Here is a 19,037-nt window from a genome sequence, read left to right as displayed (position 1 = left end):
AGGCTGAATTAAAAACTGCTGTCTTTACTACCAGCACAGAATAGACCTCTCACTGCTCTTCACTCTGTTGCTGCCTCTTCTGTTTTAATGGAAGAATAAGCAAAAGGAGAGGTGAATGGGAGGCCGTCCTCATGTTTGCCCCTCAGGGAGAGGTGATGATCCAGTATCCAGACTGCTTTTCTACTCCTGTCCCCCCATAGCTCCCACCCCAGAGCCCATATAAAACCTATCCTTTCTCTGTTTTACCGTAACATTGCTTACTGCAGGTCCAGACTGGTGCACAACAGCCACTTGCGCAAATATACATAAACTGGACTGGAGAAAGAAATCTGGTGTTTTGTCTGTGCTCTTTCACCCCTCACTGTCCTCTCCTTTCCTCCTCCCTCTACCATATCATATTACATCCACATTCACATCCCCACTCCTCCATCTTCACTATCCTTTCACTACAGCTCTGTCCAGTGTGGCTGAGTCACACCGTACAGATTTTTTTGAAAAACCTCCTAATGAGTGCTGGCAGTGTGTTCGGGGCTGAAATCAATATCCTGATCTCAGTCTGGTTGTGAGGTTATAATAAACCAGCAGTCTCTCTTTGACAGCAGGCTGGGTTATCACAGGTTCTTACTTTTTGAAAGGGAATACCTCAGCCTCATCTGAAGTTTAATGGAACAAAGGAGAGTGTGACTGACTCTGCTGAGGCTCAAGGGAGAGCAGACAGGACTTCACAGGCAGTTTGCTGCAGGACTGTTTGATGTGGGTGAGCAGGTGAGGGGAGGGGGGATAACAGGCACGCCAGTAGTGCCTGTAGTGCCAGTAGTTGCGGTCAGGCCTGTGCTGCAGGTCAGTAGAGGCAGGATATGAGGGTATAAGGCACTTTCTAATTGTAAATCAGACATCCGATCTGCTCTTGCACCATTAAGACACTGATGTTTTCTTTTTCTTTTTGCTCTGTTGCAGCTCAGTGCATTCTCAATTATTGTCCAGTCAATTGTCAATAAGTATTTTTGTTGTTGTGTTTATGTCTTAAAGTCAGAAAACTTGTGTCTGTTCATGTGCATCTTCAAACTATGATGTTACACTGCCCCCTGCTGGTCCCAGTGGAGACATGCTGCACACGCACAGTAAAGCCATAAAACAAACATTGATGTTTCCTCATCACTTGCTTTAATTGGCAAACGGATTTGTTGGGTTCATCACTCTGGAGTGTGTCATCTCAGTTTGTAACATGTAAAGTAGAAAATGACCAAAGTTCCAGTTTTTCACTCAAAAAGCCAAAATGTCACTTTTATTGGCTAAAACTGATCAAACAGCTGTAGTTGTAATTCTTTGATGATCACGTTCCCTATGTGGACAAAACACAAGTCTCCATAACATAAATCAATTCAGTTCAATAGGGTGAAGACATGGGCTAAGGTAAAGTACGGTTAAGGTTTGGGTAAGGGTTATGGCCAGGCAGGTATTGGTTATGGGTATGGTTAAGGCCAATTTCCAGGAAATGAATGTAAACTATGCAAAGGAAAAGGCCAATAGGGAATGGAAATGAACACCTGACAAGAATGCAAGAGAGATAGAAAAAAACACACTGTGGATCCAACAATGACCTCTAAAGTGAACTAAAACTTCTGTGGCAGTCTCAGAATTTGTTGTGTCCCTGTTTACCAGTCACCTTTTCTCTACACTGGCTATTATTAGGCCACTATATTAAAACAAGTCACATCTGCCTTTGTTGTGTGAATAAATGAAGTTATTGTGAATATTGTAGGTCAGAATGTGAATGAGCATGTCTATGAACAATTACATTCCCACACTAAAACCACCCCATTTAAAAACACAATGTTCTGGAAAATTGTCTGCACGGTACAGATGCTGTGAATATCTACCAGGTCCAATAAACAGAGACTCTGATTGCAGTCTTTTCTTTCACTATATGTAATTGGCAGTGATGCACTTATTTTTGCATGTTTGCAGGATCAGTCAGTTCATGAGTGAGCGTGACACACGAGTTGGCTCAATCTTTCGCACTCCTTCATTTTTATCTTTGAGGCTGCTTTGTTAAGATGTAACATGCAGCTTCAGTTCTTTAAGCATCACAACATCGTCTGTTCACAGCCACAAAAAAGAAACCTTTGTTCACTGGTCTTAGTGCTGTAGAGAAAACTGCACTCAATTTTAGTGGGTGTTGGTGTGACTGCACTGTACGCATGAAGGGTGTCCTTATTGACCATTCAAGTCATCCAGTTTTGTCACTCTATATTGATCTCGACTTAGAGTTTGAGAAACTCCTTTAAGATTGGCATGAAGTGTAATTACTGAGCTTTCCTCATTGATGAAATCTTTTCTATTTGATTAATTTTTGTCTCATCATCATCATTGTTCTCTTATCATATGTCACAGTTTTTAATGTCTATGAAACGGTGCGGAGCACAAGCTCACATCAATAATCGACTGTTACTTTTTGATGAACAATCACATCACAGCACCTATAAAACGGCTCATGATGTGAGAGGAAGGTGCATCAATTGAGTCTGTCTGAACATAGCCCTGATAATGAAATGAAGTCACGCTAAAACTTAAATTTGACACCCAATAGCTGTATCATGCTGGGACTTAACAATATTTTTGTGGTCTGAGGCCTGGCTTTAATTTCTAACCATCCACATTTACAGTCTGCATCATAGTGCAGCATGTCACTCAGTCTCAGATCAAGACTGACCACTACATGCACCTTTGTGTCAGAACATGCCTGCCCTCGAGGTAAAAGCTGAAGGTGAGGATTGTGAGGGGCAAATCAATAGTTGAGGTGTGAACTTTTGTGAAGTTCTTCTTTTTCCATTATATTTGCACTAAAATAAGAAAACTGACAATAATCAACAGCTTATATGAATCTAAAAAAGAAGCTCTCATCACTGAGCATTTTATCAAGTATATGTACAGTACATATAAATCAACAGTATGTGTAGGGTCATGACAGAGAACAAAGACACTGATCAGTAAAGGCGCCTAACTTTCATACAGCAGCAGTCAAGCTGACACCCATCAGACAGTGTGACACTGTTCCACACAAACAGTATAATTTACACAAATATTTTTGGAGTGCGGTACAGGGGCATTTCGGGCTCTATAGGCTCATGACGTCAAGATGCTGTCGAGCCACTTGTCACTGAGCTGCTGTATAAAGGACACGACACTCAGCTGGTAGGTGACTGACAAATAGCTGACCAGACAGAGGAACAGAAGAGAGCAGCTGAGATAAAATGATCGAGAGATCCGTATGTAGAAAAACTGAAGACAGGTAAGTGATACCAAAGGGGTGAGTGAGCATAAGTGTGTGTGTGTGTGTGTGTGTGTGTGTGTGTGTGTGTGTGTGTGTGAGAGAGAGAGAGAGAGAGAGAGAGAGAGAAAGAGAGAGAGAGAGAGAGAGAGAGAGAGAGGGAAACCGACATGTTAGGCGGGCTTTATAAACAAGTATTACAATATTTACATAATATTTACTTTACTTTACTTTTTTAATTTTAAACTTTTTTCTTTTGTTTTTTTGATCACAGTTGTTTGTCCAGACTGGCTTGATATCAGTGCTACATTACTGGACAGTAGCATCTGTCCTCCCCTGCTCTATTTAGTCCATTTATTTGCACGATACAATCATTGCTTCATTTTGGATTTGAACATAATGTTAAACAACAAAACATGTGCTTGGTAATTTTAATAAATCCATATTATGCAACTAAAGCCAAACATGTTTTCAGGGAGCTCTGCAAGACTGAGTCTCAGCTCAGCACTATGATTGAATGTCAGCATGAGCAAATGCAGAAATCTGCATAGAAAAAAGCATCAGAAACGTTGTATGGTGTCCAACTGAGGAATCACCACTTTCCCCCATCGTTCAACAGCTTAGAGTCATTGTAATGTTTGTAAATGGGACTCATGCAGATTCAATGAATGCATGAAGGAGCTGTATTCAGAGACTGCTAGAGCTCAGCATTGGATGTCACACCAGGCATGCAGCAATGTGTCTAGATAACTGCATTTTACTGATAATAGTAACGTGCGCTTATAGGACCGACAGCATGTATGAAGCACCAGGATGTATTAAATTATTATTTTCTGATTTTTGTAGTTTGCATATGATATATCTGCAACATTAGTTAGACTGTCATCTTTTAATTCAGTTGACTGTCCTCATTCTCATGCAGGTGAACATGAAAACTGAATGGATTCTGGAGGTTCTGACACACTGAATGGAAAGTTAAAAAATGTTGTTACATTATGAACATGGACAAGACATGGTTATATTGGTTATATAAATTAGATTTTAAACCAATTTTATCAGGCTGATGGATGAGTTTGACATTGTGTGTTTTGTGATGCATCAAGAGGAATAAAATCAAATGTTAATGTTAGTTATATTTTGCCAACAATTTGTTCCCTTTTCTCTCTTTACCAAAGGATGACACAGAGGTGTCAAAGTTAATGTTTTGAATGCTTTGGAAGACTGGCGATTTTGTTGTAAATACAATAATAAGACAACATGTCACAGTCCACCTTAATATTCAAAATGCACAACCCAGCCAAGGTCACACTGCAACTCAAAGTTATTAACTAAATCACAGTTACACAACAGCTTTGAAATATTTAATTCTGACTATTTCCAGCTATTTCTAATGATTTTCAACCTGTCACAATGTGTCTTAACCATACTAAACATTTATGCCACAGACTCAATGTAACTATGTCCGAACCATTGGTTTTTGTGACTGAGATAGTTGGACATCAAGAGTGGGAACGGTAAGATGATATCATAAGGTCACAGGATACAAGAACTCAGGCAATGACAGCTGGACTTGCTGTGCAGTTACAATGAAATACAGCTGCCTTTGACTTACTGCTTATACATATTGAACCCTCTACGATCAATGTGTTTGTTTCTATAGTGACAAAATCCAGTGACATTAAAGCCAGGACTGAATGTTTCCTGTGCAGAAGGCAACAGACGGCTAAGGTGAGCAGACTTTCATCTCACCCTCTGACTCTGAGCACAGCCGCCCCACAGCTCCTTAGGGCCTTTAATCTTGTGTGTCTCAATAGTTCAGTATTTTATTCCTTTTACCTGATACGTACTGTATATGGAAGGAACTCCTGATGAATGATTTGGGACCTGCAGCTCTTAAATCTGATCCATTGAAGGTTTGCAATGTGCTGCCACTTATGCACACACACATTGAACTCAGTTTGGTTTCAGGACCGCTCAGCGCACAGATGATGCCAGAAAATCTATTTCGAAAGTGTTAGTGGTCTTTCTATTAAAATCCTGTATGGATTTTTGCTCTGCATTTAACAAGATTCAACTACATGTTATGTTCCATAGGACCCCACAGCACATTTGTTTTATGTTATGTACCCAGTGGTGGAACGTGACTACATGTACTCAAATACTAGTCAAGTACAAGTTTACTTGTAATTTGCTTCAGTCTTTCCTGTTCATGCTGCTTCAAATTTCTACTCCACTTAAGTTCGGAGGGAAATACAGCTTCTGTTAGATTTCTGCACACAGTGTGTATGAAGAGATTATAAAACATTTCCTCCGCAGGGTGGCGGGGCGCTCCCTTCGAGATAGGGTGAACAGCTCTGTCACTTGGGAGGAGCTCAGAGTGGAGCCGCTGCTCCTCCACGTCGAGAGGAGCCAGCTGAGGTGGCTCGGGCATCTTTATCGGATGCCTCCTGGATGCCTTCCTGGGAGGATGTTCCGGGCATGCCCCACCGGGAAGAGGCCCCGGGGAAGACCCAGGACACGCTAGAGGGACTATGTCACTCAGCTGGCCTGGGAACGCCTCGGGGTCCTCCCGGAAGAGCAGGAGGAAGTGTCTGGTGAGAAGGAAGGTCTGTACATCCCTGCTTAGACTGCTGCCCCCACGACCCGGCCCTGGATAAGCGGAAGAAAATGGATGGATGGATGGATAAAACATGATGTTTTGTTATAAATGAAATTACCCAACAGTATAAGTACAGCTGAAACGATTAGTCATTTCATGCAAAAATATTCAATGTTTCCAGATTCACAAATGTGATGGTTTGCAGATTTTGCTTTGAATAATTTAAATCTGTTTTAAGTGTTTGTTTGTTTGTTTGTTTGTAATTTCTTGGATGTTAAACAAGCATTGTTAGGGTGTCACTTTCGATTCTGGGTAATTGTGATGCCATCTCTCACTGGTTTCTGAATTTTTACAAATTTAGAAAATAATAAACAATAATGAAAATAACTGCAATTCATAATGAAAATAATCATGAGCTGCAGTCCTATACAAAATAACTCAAATTGAGCTCCACCTCAACTTCAATACAAAAACGCAGCTTTTACATGAACGTATGAGTAATAATAATTTAATGATATAATATATAGTACTGTAACAGCCACAGGGGACTTTTTTGGTTTTTACCTCTCAGCCATGATGCTTTACAGACCACACCCAACATCCAGCCCAAACTTCCCCCGGGCTCCTCCCCTCGGCTGCTCCTCCACTTCCATTCTCCAAAATCACTCCAGAGTTATCCCGAGTCCACGGTGGAGCTTCTGCGACATTAAAGTAAGTAGTGTCATTTGTTAGCGGTTACCAGGACCCACCCAGTCATCGCATGCTGTTTAACGTTAGCCTTTTCTCGCGGGAACGTGTTGCAGCGCTTCCAGACATCCAGCCTCATCCTCATGTTTTGATTTTGTCGCTCGGACCGCTGGCTAACTGGCTAACTTTAGCTTAGCTGAAGTTATCCGGCAAACAGTCGACCAAACTAGCGTGTGGAAGTTGGCAATATTGTTGTTATAGGAGAGTTAGAAAAAAGCCGCCACGCATTTTTTAACGGATAACTGTAACCTTACCGTGTACTGTGTGAAACAGTGGAAAGATGGCTAGCTAACATCACCTTGCTAACATGGTCAAAGTAAGTTAACTTTAATTACTTCCCGTCGTGCTTTAAAATGCAAACGTTGCGTATACAGTTGACGGAAGTTATTTTTTAACGTGAATTTAAGGAGGTTAGTCAAGTTGGATAAACTTTCCAAAACGATATGGATTGACGTACTTTGTTGTGTTGTTGTTTATCCTCGTTGTCTCGCGTTACTTACAGTAACGTGCAGTAGCAGAGCAGCTCCAGGACGTGTTGAGTTTGCATCAACAGTGTATTAAGGTCTTGTTGTTTGTGCTGAGGGTTTTTTTTTTAAGTTGTAAGGGAAATAAGGAGCACAGAGGCATCTTGCTTTAAGTCTGAATATGCACACTAAAAGCCCTTTTAAAGTATCTCAGAAACCTACTCAGAGACAAGGGCATATACTGTGAGATGGTATGAATGTGTCAGCTGTCTGCTCATTATCTCCTGTGATAGGCCATTGCTGATGTGATTGCAAATCAATGAGCAGGCTGAACTTGTTGTTGTTGTTTTTAAATCAGTGTGAAGAAGTACCTTTATTTGTCAGGTTTTAAATTAACTTGTTAGTCAACATCAGGCATTAAGTTTGGATAATTTTCTTCTTTAATAGTTTCTTACTTGACTTTCCATGATAGTTGCTATATCGCAAATACACTGCATATTTATAATGCATTATTGAAGTATGTATTGATCCATATCATCCTCTCCTGTTGCAGCTTTAAGTGAAATGGTTATACAAATCATATTCTCGCTCATGGCCATATTACATCCTTAGGCCAGATGGCCTAAGATGTTGGAAAAAAAAAAAAACTTTGGTGGCACAATACTTCTGTCCCCTCCAGTGGCCCAAAGATGATCCATACATAGCAGAGGAACTCAGAAGAGCTCCAGCGGTGCAGCAGAAATGTCTCCAAAAGTGCCGGGTGGCCAAAGCAGAGGGGATTATTCTGCGGTCCAAGTAGCTGTTCGAGTGCGTCCTCTGCTGCCTAAAGAGCTTCTACACTGCCATGAGAGCTGTATCACCGTGGACTCAGAGCTATGTCGGGTCACGCTGGGCCACGACCGACACTTCCTTTGTGACTACATGTTTGAAGAAACTTGCTGTCAGGAGGAGGTTTATTCTGTGTCTGTCCAGCCACTCATAGACGCCTTCTTTCAAGGTTTCAATGCTACAGTCTTTGCCTATGGACAGACAGGCTCGGGCAAGACTTACACTATTGGAGAAGCTAATATTTGTAAGTTATTAATTTTATCATTTCTTTCATTGTCCACCTCAGTTCAGTTTATCCTTTATTAATATAAACCAGGCTCAGCTTAAGGTTCGGCCATTTTGCATAAGACAATTCAAAAGCCGGTCGCATGGAGTTGAGTGTTTTCATGGTGTTTCTAGGTTCCTTTAGAGATGAGGAGCAGGGTATCATCCCCAGGGCTGTTGCGGATGTCTTCAAGCTGCTTGATGAAAATGATCTCACAGACTTCTCTGTCCGAGTCTCCTATCTGGAGGTATACAAAGAGGAGTTCAAGGACTTACTGGAGGTGGAGACAGCCAGCAAGGACATCCACATCCGGGAGGATAAAGGAAATATTGGTATGGGAAAAGCAGCCTAATTTTCTTTAAGCATGTTTCTGTGGCTGTGATATGTTAAGCAGCATTTTACTTGTATTATGTATTTAATAATCTGTGTTTCATATTTTTGTCTTTGTGACTTCATAGTTTTGTGTGGCATAAAGGAGTGCGAAGTGGAGGGTCTTGATGAGGTGCTGAGTTTACTAGAGTCAGGAAACACAGCCAGGCACACTGGCGCAACTCAGATGAATCCAAACTCCAGCCGGTCACATACCATTTTTACTGTGTATATGGACCAGCGTCGGGGAAGCTCTCGCCTTTATGGGACTGCCACAAGCTCTGGACCACAAATGTTGTCTTCCAAGTTCCACTTTGTTGACCTGGCAGGGTCAGAGCGTATCTTGCGGACAGGGAACACTGGAGAGAGACTGAAAGAGAGCATCCAGATCAACAGCGGCCTTCTGGCTCTGGGAAATGTTATCGGGGCACTGGGAGACCCCAAGAGGAAAGGCTCTCACATACCATACAGAGATTCAAAAATCACAAGGTACATTTTCAGTATGTCCCTGAGATACTGTAATATTCTAACAGAAATCGTGTCAAATGTCAGTTTGTTTCATTTATATTATCTCATTTTTTCACCCAGGATCCTAAAAGACTCTTTGGGAGGAAATTCAAAAACACTGATGATTGCCTGCATCAGTCCATCCTCCTCAGACTTTGATGAGAGTCTGAATACACTAAACTACGCTGCAAGGGCCAGGAACATTCAGAACCGGGCGACAGTCAACTGCAAGCGTGAGCCAGATCGGGTGGAAGGGCTGGAGCAACAAATCAAGGCCCTTCGCAGAGCTCTCGAAAACCGCCAGCGTTCAGAGACCCGCATCATTTCTCACGCTGATCCGAACAGGAGACCACGACTCGGAGAGGGAGAGATCAGCAGACTGCAAGTCCAGAGTGCCCACTATAGGACGTGCACAGACACTGCTTACAGGTTAAAGCACGTTGATTGATCGAGATAAATGAAGTCTGTATCACGTTCAAACTTGCTTTTAGGGCAAAATAGCTGGTTTTGACCACTACTAACTGTCTTAGTTAGTGTGTATTCTGCCTGTCCTTGTAATTAAGAACCTATTGGTTTCCTGCACACAAATTCAGAATGTATTAAAACTAAATTAGGGATATTAAATGATGGCCATCATCACTGTTTCATGCCATACATTCCAGGCAGTCTTTGTTTGCAGTCATTAATCCTTCATTTTGTTTGTTCCTGCAAACCACTGCCATCATATGAACCATCCAAATGATGGACATGAGCCAAATGAAATCCAATTTCTATCATAAATTTGATAAATTTCACGTAGTTTACATAATAAGATTTCATTTCTTTATCTTTTTATTTTTATCTACACATCTCTAAAGAGACAAAAGTCTTACAGTATCTGTTTAGCAAAAGCCAAATATATGGTAGCCTTTATCGCTGTATAATACAACTCGACTGCAAAACTATTGAAATTCTATAAAAGCCATTCGTACACTGACATATTTGCAGTCAACATGACGGCCAGGGACGCTCAGGGACGTGTTTCTATGTTTACACTTGTTTGCTGGCTTAAGAATCTGGAATACATGACACACTCTCTGGTAAACAATGGAGTTCGAGGCAGCATAAAGCTATTGTCTGTCTCATCTATACCAGGCTTCATTCACTCAAGTGTCTCTCACCATGAATGCCCCGAGCGAATGAGTGTTTTACAGATTGAAGAAGCATTAGTGATTCCTTCCTGTGAACTCTTCTGTTACTAATACATCACAGGCTGCTGCGGGAGCTGCAGAGTGAAGGGGCTCTGACTGCAGAACAGAGTCTGAGAGTGAAAGAGTGGCTGTGCTCAGTGGAGGAGGAACGGAGCGGACTGACCACTGCCTCAGGACCAGACAGCGGTATTGAGAACATCTCCACCGAGGACAGTGTCGCATTAAGGAGAGGAAGGCCTTCTGTAAGGAATCCGGTGTGTCTCTTTTACCCTCCAAAGTCTGCAAAATTTCAGGAATTGTAGATATCAAGCACTAATATGTTTATACATGTGTTTATATATTTCCCAGGATCCAGAGGCTGCGGAGGAGAGTTGGAGCCATGAGCATGAAAGTGAGAAAGATGGAGAGAAAGAAGACAGCATTGTCCAGTTCCAAGCACAGATCCAGCGGTTGGAGAGAGAGAACACAGACTTTTTAGCTGCTCTTGAGGACGCTATGGAGCAATACAAGCAACAGGTGAGATGCAGTGGAATTCTAGCGTTGTTATTCCATTAGTGCAGTGAGTCACAGTTCAGTCTTGGCATGCTGCATTTATTGATATTAAATTTGCTGGGTCATAGCAGGGTTAACCAAGCTGAGCTGTAATATGAGCCACCTTGGGAGCAGAGTATGAACCCCCAGCTCATGATTTTCAACACTTTTGTTGCCTTAAGTGATATGTTACTTATTTGATTGCTTGTGCTCTTCTGTCTCAGAGTGATAAGCTGAAGGAGCAACAGGACTTGATAGCAGAGCTGCAGTGTCATCTGTCTACTCCAGGGCTGATGGGCCTGGGCCTTAACTTGAGATCGCGGCCACACACAGCCCCTATGGGCTCCATGCAGCACAGTCAGAATGGAGGCACATACAGACAGGTAACCAACCAGCAGAGCCACTGTTTCAGCCTGTGGTGTGGATTCAAAAGTTAAGAAGCAGTAAGAAATGAAGGCTGTTTTATGGGACACACATATACAAAAGTTGCAATGTACCATCTCAGAGGCCCACATACTGACATAGAACAAGAAAAATCTATTTTAAGATGCACAAAAGGTCAAGTTATGTTATTTTTACTTTCATCTGCTTATTTTTATACAGTTCACCAGGATATGTCATAGCCTACTCATTGATCTGTGGGTTTATGTGTGTGGTTCCAGGCCAGTCCAGTGGGCTACCTTGGCAATGGGCTGTGTGCTGAACAGGATGGTAGTCTCTGTGAGGAGCAGGAGATCCCAGCAGGAGGAGAAATGCAGGACATGGAAGAAGAGGGCAGTCATTTCAGCCTCATCCGGGAGAGACGCAAGTATGTTGTGTTTACAGAAATTATATCTTGCAACTTAAACACTGTTTAACTTAAGTGTTAGAAAAATATATAATGTATACACTAAGACAGTGTATATGTCATTTTACATGTGCTCATGCTATTATGTCTGAAAGGCAAGTGAACCTGACCTGGACCAAGAGGGACATGCTGTCAGGAGGACTAGCAGCCGGGGGTAGAGGGCTCATATCTCAGCTGCTTGAACCAGACCAGCACCCCTGTTTAGCCAGAAAAGCATGTAAGTCAATCAACCTCAGATGTCCCTATATGTGAGAAACAATTTTAGGAGTATTGAATGGAGAACCAAGTCAAAATAAAAGGATCCACTGGATTTTTGTTGTTTGTTGAGACTCAGATATTTACAAAATTGTGACCTCAGTATTCAAATCATGTTGTTTACACAGACACATTTTTCTAAAACTACCGTTGTTTTCTGCACATTTGCAGATTGAATTTACGCAAATTCACTCGTGAGCTTCAGGGCCTTCAGTCGTTCGCAACTGGACTGAAGGCCCTGAAGCTTACAATGACCTGGATGAATGAGAATCTTCACAGGAAAATTCACTTGTGATTTATCGAAAAACAGTTTCAGTTCCACAGAAAAAGTGAAACCACAGGCTGTGATTTCTTTTTCTTGAATATTTCACATGCTTCAACTCTTTTCGGGTCCTTTTTGACCACACATGTGTACACTCCTGTGTTACATCATGTGCTTGTGGTGAAGTTGCTTTGTTTCGACAGTGTTCAAATCTATAAACTTTCTACTACTGTCTCAGCACACAGAGCGACGCTCTGCCGGTGTTTAGGCATGCAGTCTTGTGGTGAACTTAACTGGAGATATATTGGATTTTTTTTTTTTTTTTTTTTTTGTGCATGGAAAGATCTTAAAATATATTTCAGTGACACCAGCTGCATATGGGATCACAATAATTAAGTTCTGTACTGTGTTCTGGTTCCTTTTGCAATCAGATGTTTGTGTTGATCCGGTAGTCAAAGTAACCTCAGGCCTTAAAAATCTGTTCATATGCTCTTGTTGCCTGCATTTTAGTCTCAGGAGTCAAAGGAGAACTGATCCGTCCAGGTACTTCAGGAACATCAGACATGAGGGCTTAAAACTTGAATGTTGCCTTGAAGCCCTGTGGCTTTCCTCATCATACCACCCTGATGACCTGTTGTGTCCTCTCTCAAATGTCTGTATAGCCAACTCCAGTACAGGGCAGACATCTGTGCGTGAAAGTCTGAAAAGTTTTGAAGGCGTTTCAGACTTCGGACTTCTTCAGGCACAGCAGAAGATCAGGGAACTGTCTGTCACCATCCGCATGAAGGAAGAACTCATCAAAGAGCTAGTCAAAACAGGTAGCAATTTAGATCTCTGCATCTTTTCTAAATAGAAGTTCTCGTCTGTGTTTTTTCAAATGAATCGTTTGTGGGGGGTTTTTAGGTAAGGATGCTCAGGCCCTGAACAGGCAGTACAGCCATAAGATCACGGCTTTGGAGAGTGAAGCTGTTCAGGCCCGACAAGAGCTGCAGGAGGCCCAGAGGCAGCTGCAGGATCTGGAGAGGCAAGAGAGAGAGATCAGCGCGACAGACAAGACCAGAGCACAGGAGTGTCGCAGGAAAATAGCTGCTGCTCAGAGCAAAGTTCAGGTTTGACTGTCGCATCTCTGTATTCGTGAACAATAATACAACAGACAACTAGAGACTGGTTCACAAAACATTGCACATTTGAACGTCTGAAAATCAAAACGTGTCTTTTGTATTAGGTTCTCAGTCAGCGTCAGAGGGACACAGCTCGTCTCGCTAACCTCCCTGCCCAGAGCGAGCGTCGTGTGTTAGAGCTGGAACGAAGCGTTCAGAGTATGAGGCAGCAGCAGGAGCAGCTGCAGAGGCGGCTGCGCCAGGAAAGTCAGCAGAAACGACGCCTGGAGACCGAGATGCAACGAAGAACTCACAGAGTCAAGGTAACCCCGGGCTAATACAGCAGAGGGCAGGAACGTGTGGAAAAGAATTGTGGGTATTTTCTGTGTTAATGGTGTCACTTCACCATAGAGTTTCAAATTTGGAAGGAACACTGCTCTCCAGTGTACATAATGAAGTCCAACAGTGATTAAAACATAGATCGTAATCCAATTTAGTTGCACTCATTTAACTTTAACTTTATTTGTTCAGATCAGGACTTCGTGCCAAAAACAAAACATGAGCAAGAAATGTAGCAAAATCTTAAGTTTTAATGCACCATTGCCTCAGGCATTGCAGTTGCAGTCACAAGGTTTTAGTTGGTCTTGTCCAACTAAATAATACTCCCACCCCCAGCCCCTGATGTAAGCGGGTCTTGGTGCTACACCAGCAAAGTGTCGGTGCCGCTCTCAAACCAGTTTTCCTGGCCAAGAGCTGGTTCTTTGCTGGTTCTTTGGCTCTCGAAATGCACAGAACTGTTTCGAGGTCAGGCACCGATTCTGAAGTGGCCCTTGAAACTTGAACTGCAAACGGGATATGTGACTGCAGGAGTCACCTTAACTTATGTGTTCTTACAAACCTGCCGCCTGAAAACAAAGTGTATAGCCAGTTAGCTCGCCAGATAACAATTATTCGTGCTGTTTACAGAAACTATACTCTAAAAGAGATTCAATTTAGCAGCAAAGTTTCAATTAATATTTTTTTCTCCATTTTCAGATTTTCTTTCAGATGAATCCAGAAGCTCAATTGAGTAATTCTGTCCCTTAGCCAGTTCCACATCTCCACATTCTTAAAACTTAATGTGTGTATTTACAGTTGCAGGGAACTACTAGTAATGTTCAATGCGTCTGACTGCTGTGACACTTTAAATTTAGAGCAGAGGTTTGCCAAACCATAGATTTCTGGTTCTAGTCTTTGCTTCTAATTCTGAATGAGTGAAAAAGAACCAAGTGAGCCTCAGTTTATCGCAAATGACATGTTTGTTTTTCGTGTGTGTAAAAAAAGTCTGTCTTTATTTGGAATAAGCAACAATTCGCTGTCCAAGCCCTCTGCAATTGTTTAAGGAAAATGTTACCACTACCAATCAAAAAGCCAAATGTCTGGCAATGGATTAAAGTAAAACACATCTGTATACTGTATAATGCATTTTTTGTCTTTAAGGCAGACATTGTTTTGTTCTATACTTGTCCTCTAATCGACCTTCCATCCCTTCTGTAGGAGCTTGAGATAAAGAATGAGCAGCAGCAAAAGATCCTGAGAATAAAGACTGAGGAGATCGCTGCCTTCCAGAGACAGAGACGCAGTGGCAGTAACGGCTCTGTCATCTCTTTGGAAGAGCAACAGGTAGGACGAAAGCTAGCTTGGCAGTCAGGGAAAGCACACTCCCTGTAAACTCCAGAAGAAATTTAGTGAGGAGGTTTGAGGCGAGGTGTTCGGATTTTGCTTGTCTCACTCTCCTGTTGCCTCAGTTTGCCCGTCTGTGTGTCTCTATTCCTGCATGATGTGTGAGCAGAAGATTGAGGAACAGAAACGCTGGCTGGATGAAGAAATGGAGCGGGTGCTGGAACAGAGGAGAGGGCTAGAAGATCTGGAAGGAGAGCTCACTAAACGAGAGGAAATCCTGGCCAAGAAAGAAGCCCTGCTACAGGAACGCAGTGGCCTGGAGACCAAGAGGCTCCGCTCCAGTCAGGTATTAACAACCACAAACAGCTCAGTTGGGAGACACATGACACTGGCAAACACTTCAAAATGTATTCTTTGTCTTCCCTCCAGGCCCTGAGTAAAGACCTGGTGACACTTACAGGGCGCATTGAGTCACTTGAGCGAGAGCTGAGTGAGAGGAATGGTCTTCTTCGCAGCAGCAGCGCTCAAGACTCACAACAGATTCGCCAAGAGATCTCCAACCTGCGTCAAGAGAAAGACTCGCTGCTTAAACAAAGAGTGGAGCTGGACGACAAGCTGCGGCAGGGTAACCTGCTCTCACCCGAGGTCAGGCGTTACTCTGGGCTTCAAGACTCTAGATTTTGTATCTCCTTTTGTGTCTTGCACTGACAAGAACATACTGTATTTTAATTGTGCGACAGAAACAGATCAAATTATTTCAGAGGAACAGAGATATTGCTGTGCTGCAAACATGTATTCAGTACTCACAGGGCAACAATAGAAACTTTGACTAGACAGCATGTAACAAGTCCTCACTCGTAACTGTAATACTACCTGTTTGTGACTGAATGTTCATGCTCTCATTAAGTCCATCCGTTCCCTTCAACGTTTCTAGGAGGAGCGAACACTGTTCCAGTTTGACGAGGCGATCGAGGCTCTGGATGCAGCTATTGAGTACAAGAACGAGGCCATCACTCAGAGGCAGAGACAGCTGAGGGCGTCTGCCAGTATGCTCTCCCAGTGGGAGATGAACCTTATGGCCAAACTCAGTTACCTGTCTGCCTCTGAGACCAGAGCTCTGCTATGCAAGTACTTTGACAAGGTCTGCGTAACTCCATTTTTAACCATGTTCTCACCTAAAAATGAGCTGACAAGACTCTTAATGTCTGAACTCACTAATATGTGTGCTGAAGAGAATTGATATGATGTTTCCTGTAGGTGGTGTCTCTGCGTGAGGAGGAGCGTAAGCTGCAACTCGCCCTGGCTGAGCTGGAAATGCAGTTAGACGATCAGCAGAGGCTGGTGCAGTGGTTGGAGAACGCCCTCGATCGCACGCAGCTGGACACAGATCGGCGGCTCACACAGCAGCAGAAGGAACATGAGAGGAGCGTTCAGCTCTTGCTGCAGCAGTGTCGAGGTTCGGATCTCATGGGCTTCTTACAAATACTAAAATTTATTATCTCTCACTTAAAAAAGGTCGCCTGCATATGTTCATGTACTTTCACCACTTAGAATATATTAGAAATTCCTCACTCATTGGTCTCCACGGGTATATTTTAGGTTTACTGGTTTAATGCAGAAAGGCAAGTGAAGTTATTAACCTTTTTTGTCAGCACATCTTCTACACTTTAGATTTTTTCATTAGATTATTTCTTTCTTTAAGTATAAAGGTGCAATTTCTAAGACTTGTACTTTAAAATGTTCTAAATTATCAACAGAACGCAAAGAAATAGCAGTTTTGACGTTATGCCAACAATCACCAACTCTGTTTTGGTTGAAATAAACCCTTAATTCACAGAGTTAGATGTGAAAATATTCTGGCTCTACATGTTTCTGATGCCCGACCTCCCTCTCGCTCCTGTCCTGTCCCCGCCTGCTATGTCTTTGGTCAGAGCCGCTGTAAATCCCTTCGCCACTGTTTGACAGGTAGCCAGTTCTTCCATATTAATATAATGATTATATTAATAAAATAATATTTTGATATTCTTCTCTCACCCACATAGAGCAAATAGACGAGGGCCTGGCAGGAAGACAGCGGCAGTTTGAGGGATGGATCCACAACCTCAGCAAGGAGCTGAACTACTACAAGGCTGCTAACCTGGAATTAAGCATCAAACTGAGGGAGCTCTGTGGTTCAGCCGCGCAGTCAAAGGAGCACGCTAAAGGTAAACGTATTATTAGATCGAGGTGTTTGTTGTGTTTAATTATGATTATGATAATAGATTAATATGATAATCAAGCTTCAGATATGCATACATTCCACTTCTTCCCACTTAGCAGACTTTTGTAAACATTTTTTAAAACTCATTGTGGTGTCTTCAAATTTCTTGTTTTAACAAGAAACTGACAGTTCAGCCAAAAGACATTCTCTTAAGTCATTTCGGACTTTTCAGTTTGATCTAAACCAAAATTAGAAATTTGAAAAAAAGACGTGGTCTCTCTGTTTCTAGTGTGAAAATTGTTTGTTTGGTTTTTTTTTTTGGATGCTTCGGACTTTCGGATCAGTTACAGGAAGTTTCGTAAGGCTCAAAAAAATGAAAAAACAAAACGCCAACACAAAATGAGCCACGGTAGCACATGGGAAGAGGAGGAGACCAAATGTTTCATGCACATTTGGTCCAACAGCTTTATTAATGCCATATTATTATTATAGTGGCAAATAAATTAATCTTTTCATTCATTTAAACTGCACTAGAAGCCTACCTACCAAACATACGCCACAGCAAGCGCACGCCCATCAAATCAATCAGTTGCAAGTACAGGGAGGCTCACATAGGTGATGATGACAGGATGTACATGAATGCAATATGAAGCAAAACTAACCAAATGAAACAAAAACTCAGACCTTAGTTTGAACCCAGCAGTGATTCAGTAAGTTCAGAGTTGTAGCCCTCAGGTCTGTGTAATACTTACTGAGGTGTCGTGTGTCGTCTTCAGTTGTGGCATCTGACGGAAAACCAGCAGTTACCGGCAGCATGGAGAAGTTGCCCCGCTGCCCCGAGGACAGCCCCGGAGGCAGGGCGGCGGGGCAGTCTGACAAACCTCCCAGGTCCAGGGAGGAAATGCGGGAGCTGGTGAACACCCCGCTCCCGTCCACATGGAGACGCTCTTCTCTCCCCACAGAAGAACCTGCTGTTATGGAGGAGTTGTGGCTTCGAGCGGCTGGGGAGGCTCCCGTCAACCGTGTAGTTCAAACCGGTCTGGGGTCTTTGGGCGTGCCGACAGCCCTGCCTGTGGTGAAGTCTCGCCGAGAGTCCCGCCGCTCCAGCCTCAACGTCGGACCACTGACTTCAAACAATGCATTCATTGATGTACGGAAGAATCCCATCTGAAAATCAGTGTATTATGTTACTTAAGACCATTCACATAGATTTTTGTTCTGTGGTTTCTGAAATATTTCGTCTATTATCTGTCTGTAGTTTTTTCAATTTCAACTTTTGTACTTGTATATAAAGTTTTTTTAATGAATAAGGACACCCACTGATTTTATATGAAGCACTTTCACTAAGGTAAAGTTTATGGTAATTATACAGTAATTGGTAGGGATGTGGTCCTACCAGCCATGAAAGTCAATAAGAGGTGAATCATTTGCATCATTACAAAATGAGATTCTCTTGCTCTCTATTCATGTAGCCTTTCTACCTTTACAGTATTTTATATTAAAATGTTTTTGGCATCCATATTCATGTGGCATGTGTTTTCTCTCTGGTCAAATCAAGGGTTTTCAGAAAACTTTTACGTGAACAGCACAGGAATAGGGAAATCATTTTTGCCGCTTGGCCTGTAATCCTTTTTAAATCGATGGTGAGGTTGGATGTTATCACAGTTGATGTAGATGAGGCATGAAAGCTGCTGTGAAATGTCAGATTAGTGTAGCCGTGAGGGTTTAAGTGCAGCTGTGACTGGCCAGGCTGGTTCTGGGAGGCCACAGCTGACTGGAGTCCTTTTCTAGGAGGAAAATTCAGTCAGCACCCAAAAACAATGCAACTGATAGATAACACTGAAACATGATATCCCCCAAATAGAAGTATGACCAAGAACAATAATAGGAGTGAACAAATATACTTTGAAACCGCCTGGTTTAGGGTGCCAGTTTCCAAT

The 19,037-nt window shown here is 42.5% G+C and overlaps 1 protein-coding gene across 3 annotated transcripts; it reads left to right on the top strand.

The window, feature by feature from the left end:
- Positions 1-6,516: 6,516 nt before the first annotated feature.
- Positions 6,517-18,616, top strand: kif7 (kinesin family member 7). Of its 3 annotated transcripts, none has more exons than XM_041934530.1 (20): positions 6,517-6,581; positions 7,761-8,153; positions 8,309-8,506; positions 8,633-9,032; positions 9,132-9,479; positions 10,302-10,482; positions 10,589-10,756; positions 10,996-11,154; positions 11,434-11,579; positions 11,714-11,835; positions 12,798-12,953; positions 13,039-13,244; positions 13,361-13,558; positions 14,772-14,897; positions 15,067-15,243; positions 15,327-15,542; positions 15,832-16,038; positions 16,155-16,353; positions 16,940-17,101; positions 17,874-18,616. In XM_041934530.1, the coding sequence occupies exons 2-20, from the start codon at positions 7,823-7,825 to the stop codon at positions 18,266-18,268; spliced, it is 4,095 nt and encodes a 1,364-aa protein (XP_041790464.1). In that variant the 5' UTR covers positions 6,517-6,581; positions 7,761-7,822; the 3' UTR covers positions 18,269-18,616. The 3 variants fall into 3 exon arrangements, with proteins under 3 accessions (XP_041790464.1, XP_041790446.1, XP_041790454.1); XM_041934512.1 differs by having other exon boundaries at positions 10,302-10,494; XM_041934520.1 differs by having other exon boundaries at positions 6,528-6,581; positions 7,635-8,153; positions 10,302-10,494.
- The last annotated feature ends 421 nt before the right edge of the window (positions 18,617-19,037 follow it).

This window comes from Chelmon rostratus, chromosome 1, assembly GCF_017976325.1.
Source record: "Chelmon rostratus isolate fCheRos1 chromosome 1, fCheRos1.pri, whole genome shotgun sequence".
Taxonomy (NCBI): domain Eukaryota; kingdom Metazoa; phylum Chordata; class Actinopteri; order Chaetodontiformes; family Chaetodontidae; genus Chelmon; species Chelmon rostratus.
Note: the sequence above shows the minus strand (reverse complement) of the source record. Positions and strands in the feature narration are given on the sequence as shown.

Bases quoted from the DNA above. Each gene is read 5' to 3' on its own strand.
- kif7 (XM_041934512.1), top strand. From the start codon at position 7,823: ATGTCTCCAAAAGTGCCGGGTGGCCAAAGCAGAGGGGATTATTCTGCG. The intron at 9,033-9,131 runs GTACATTTTCAG...TTTTTCACCCAG, and splicing joins AGAGATTCAAAAATCACAAG to GATCCTAAAAGACTCTTTGG. The intron at 10,757-10,995 runs GTGAGATGCAGT...CTTCTGTCTCAG, and splicing joins TGGAGCAATACAAGCAACAG to AGTGATAAGCTGAAGGAGCA.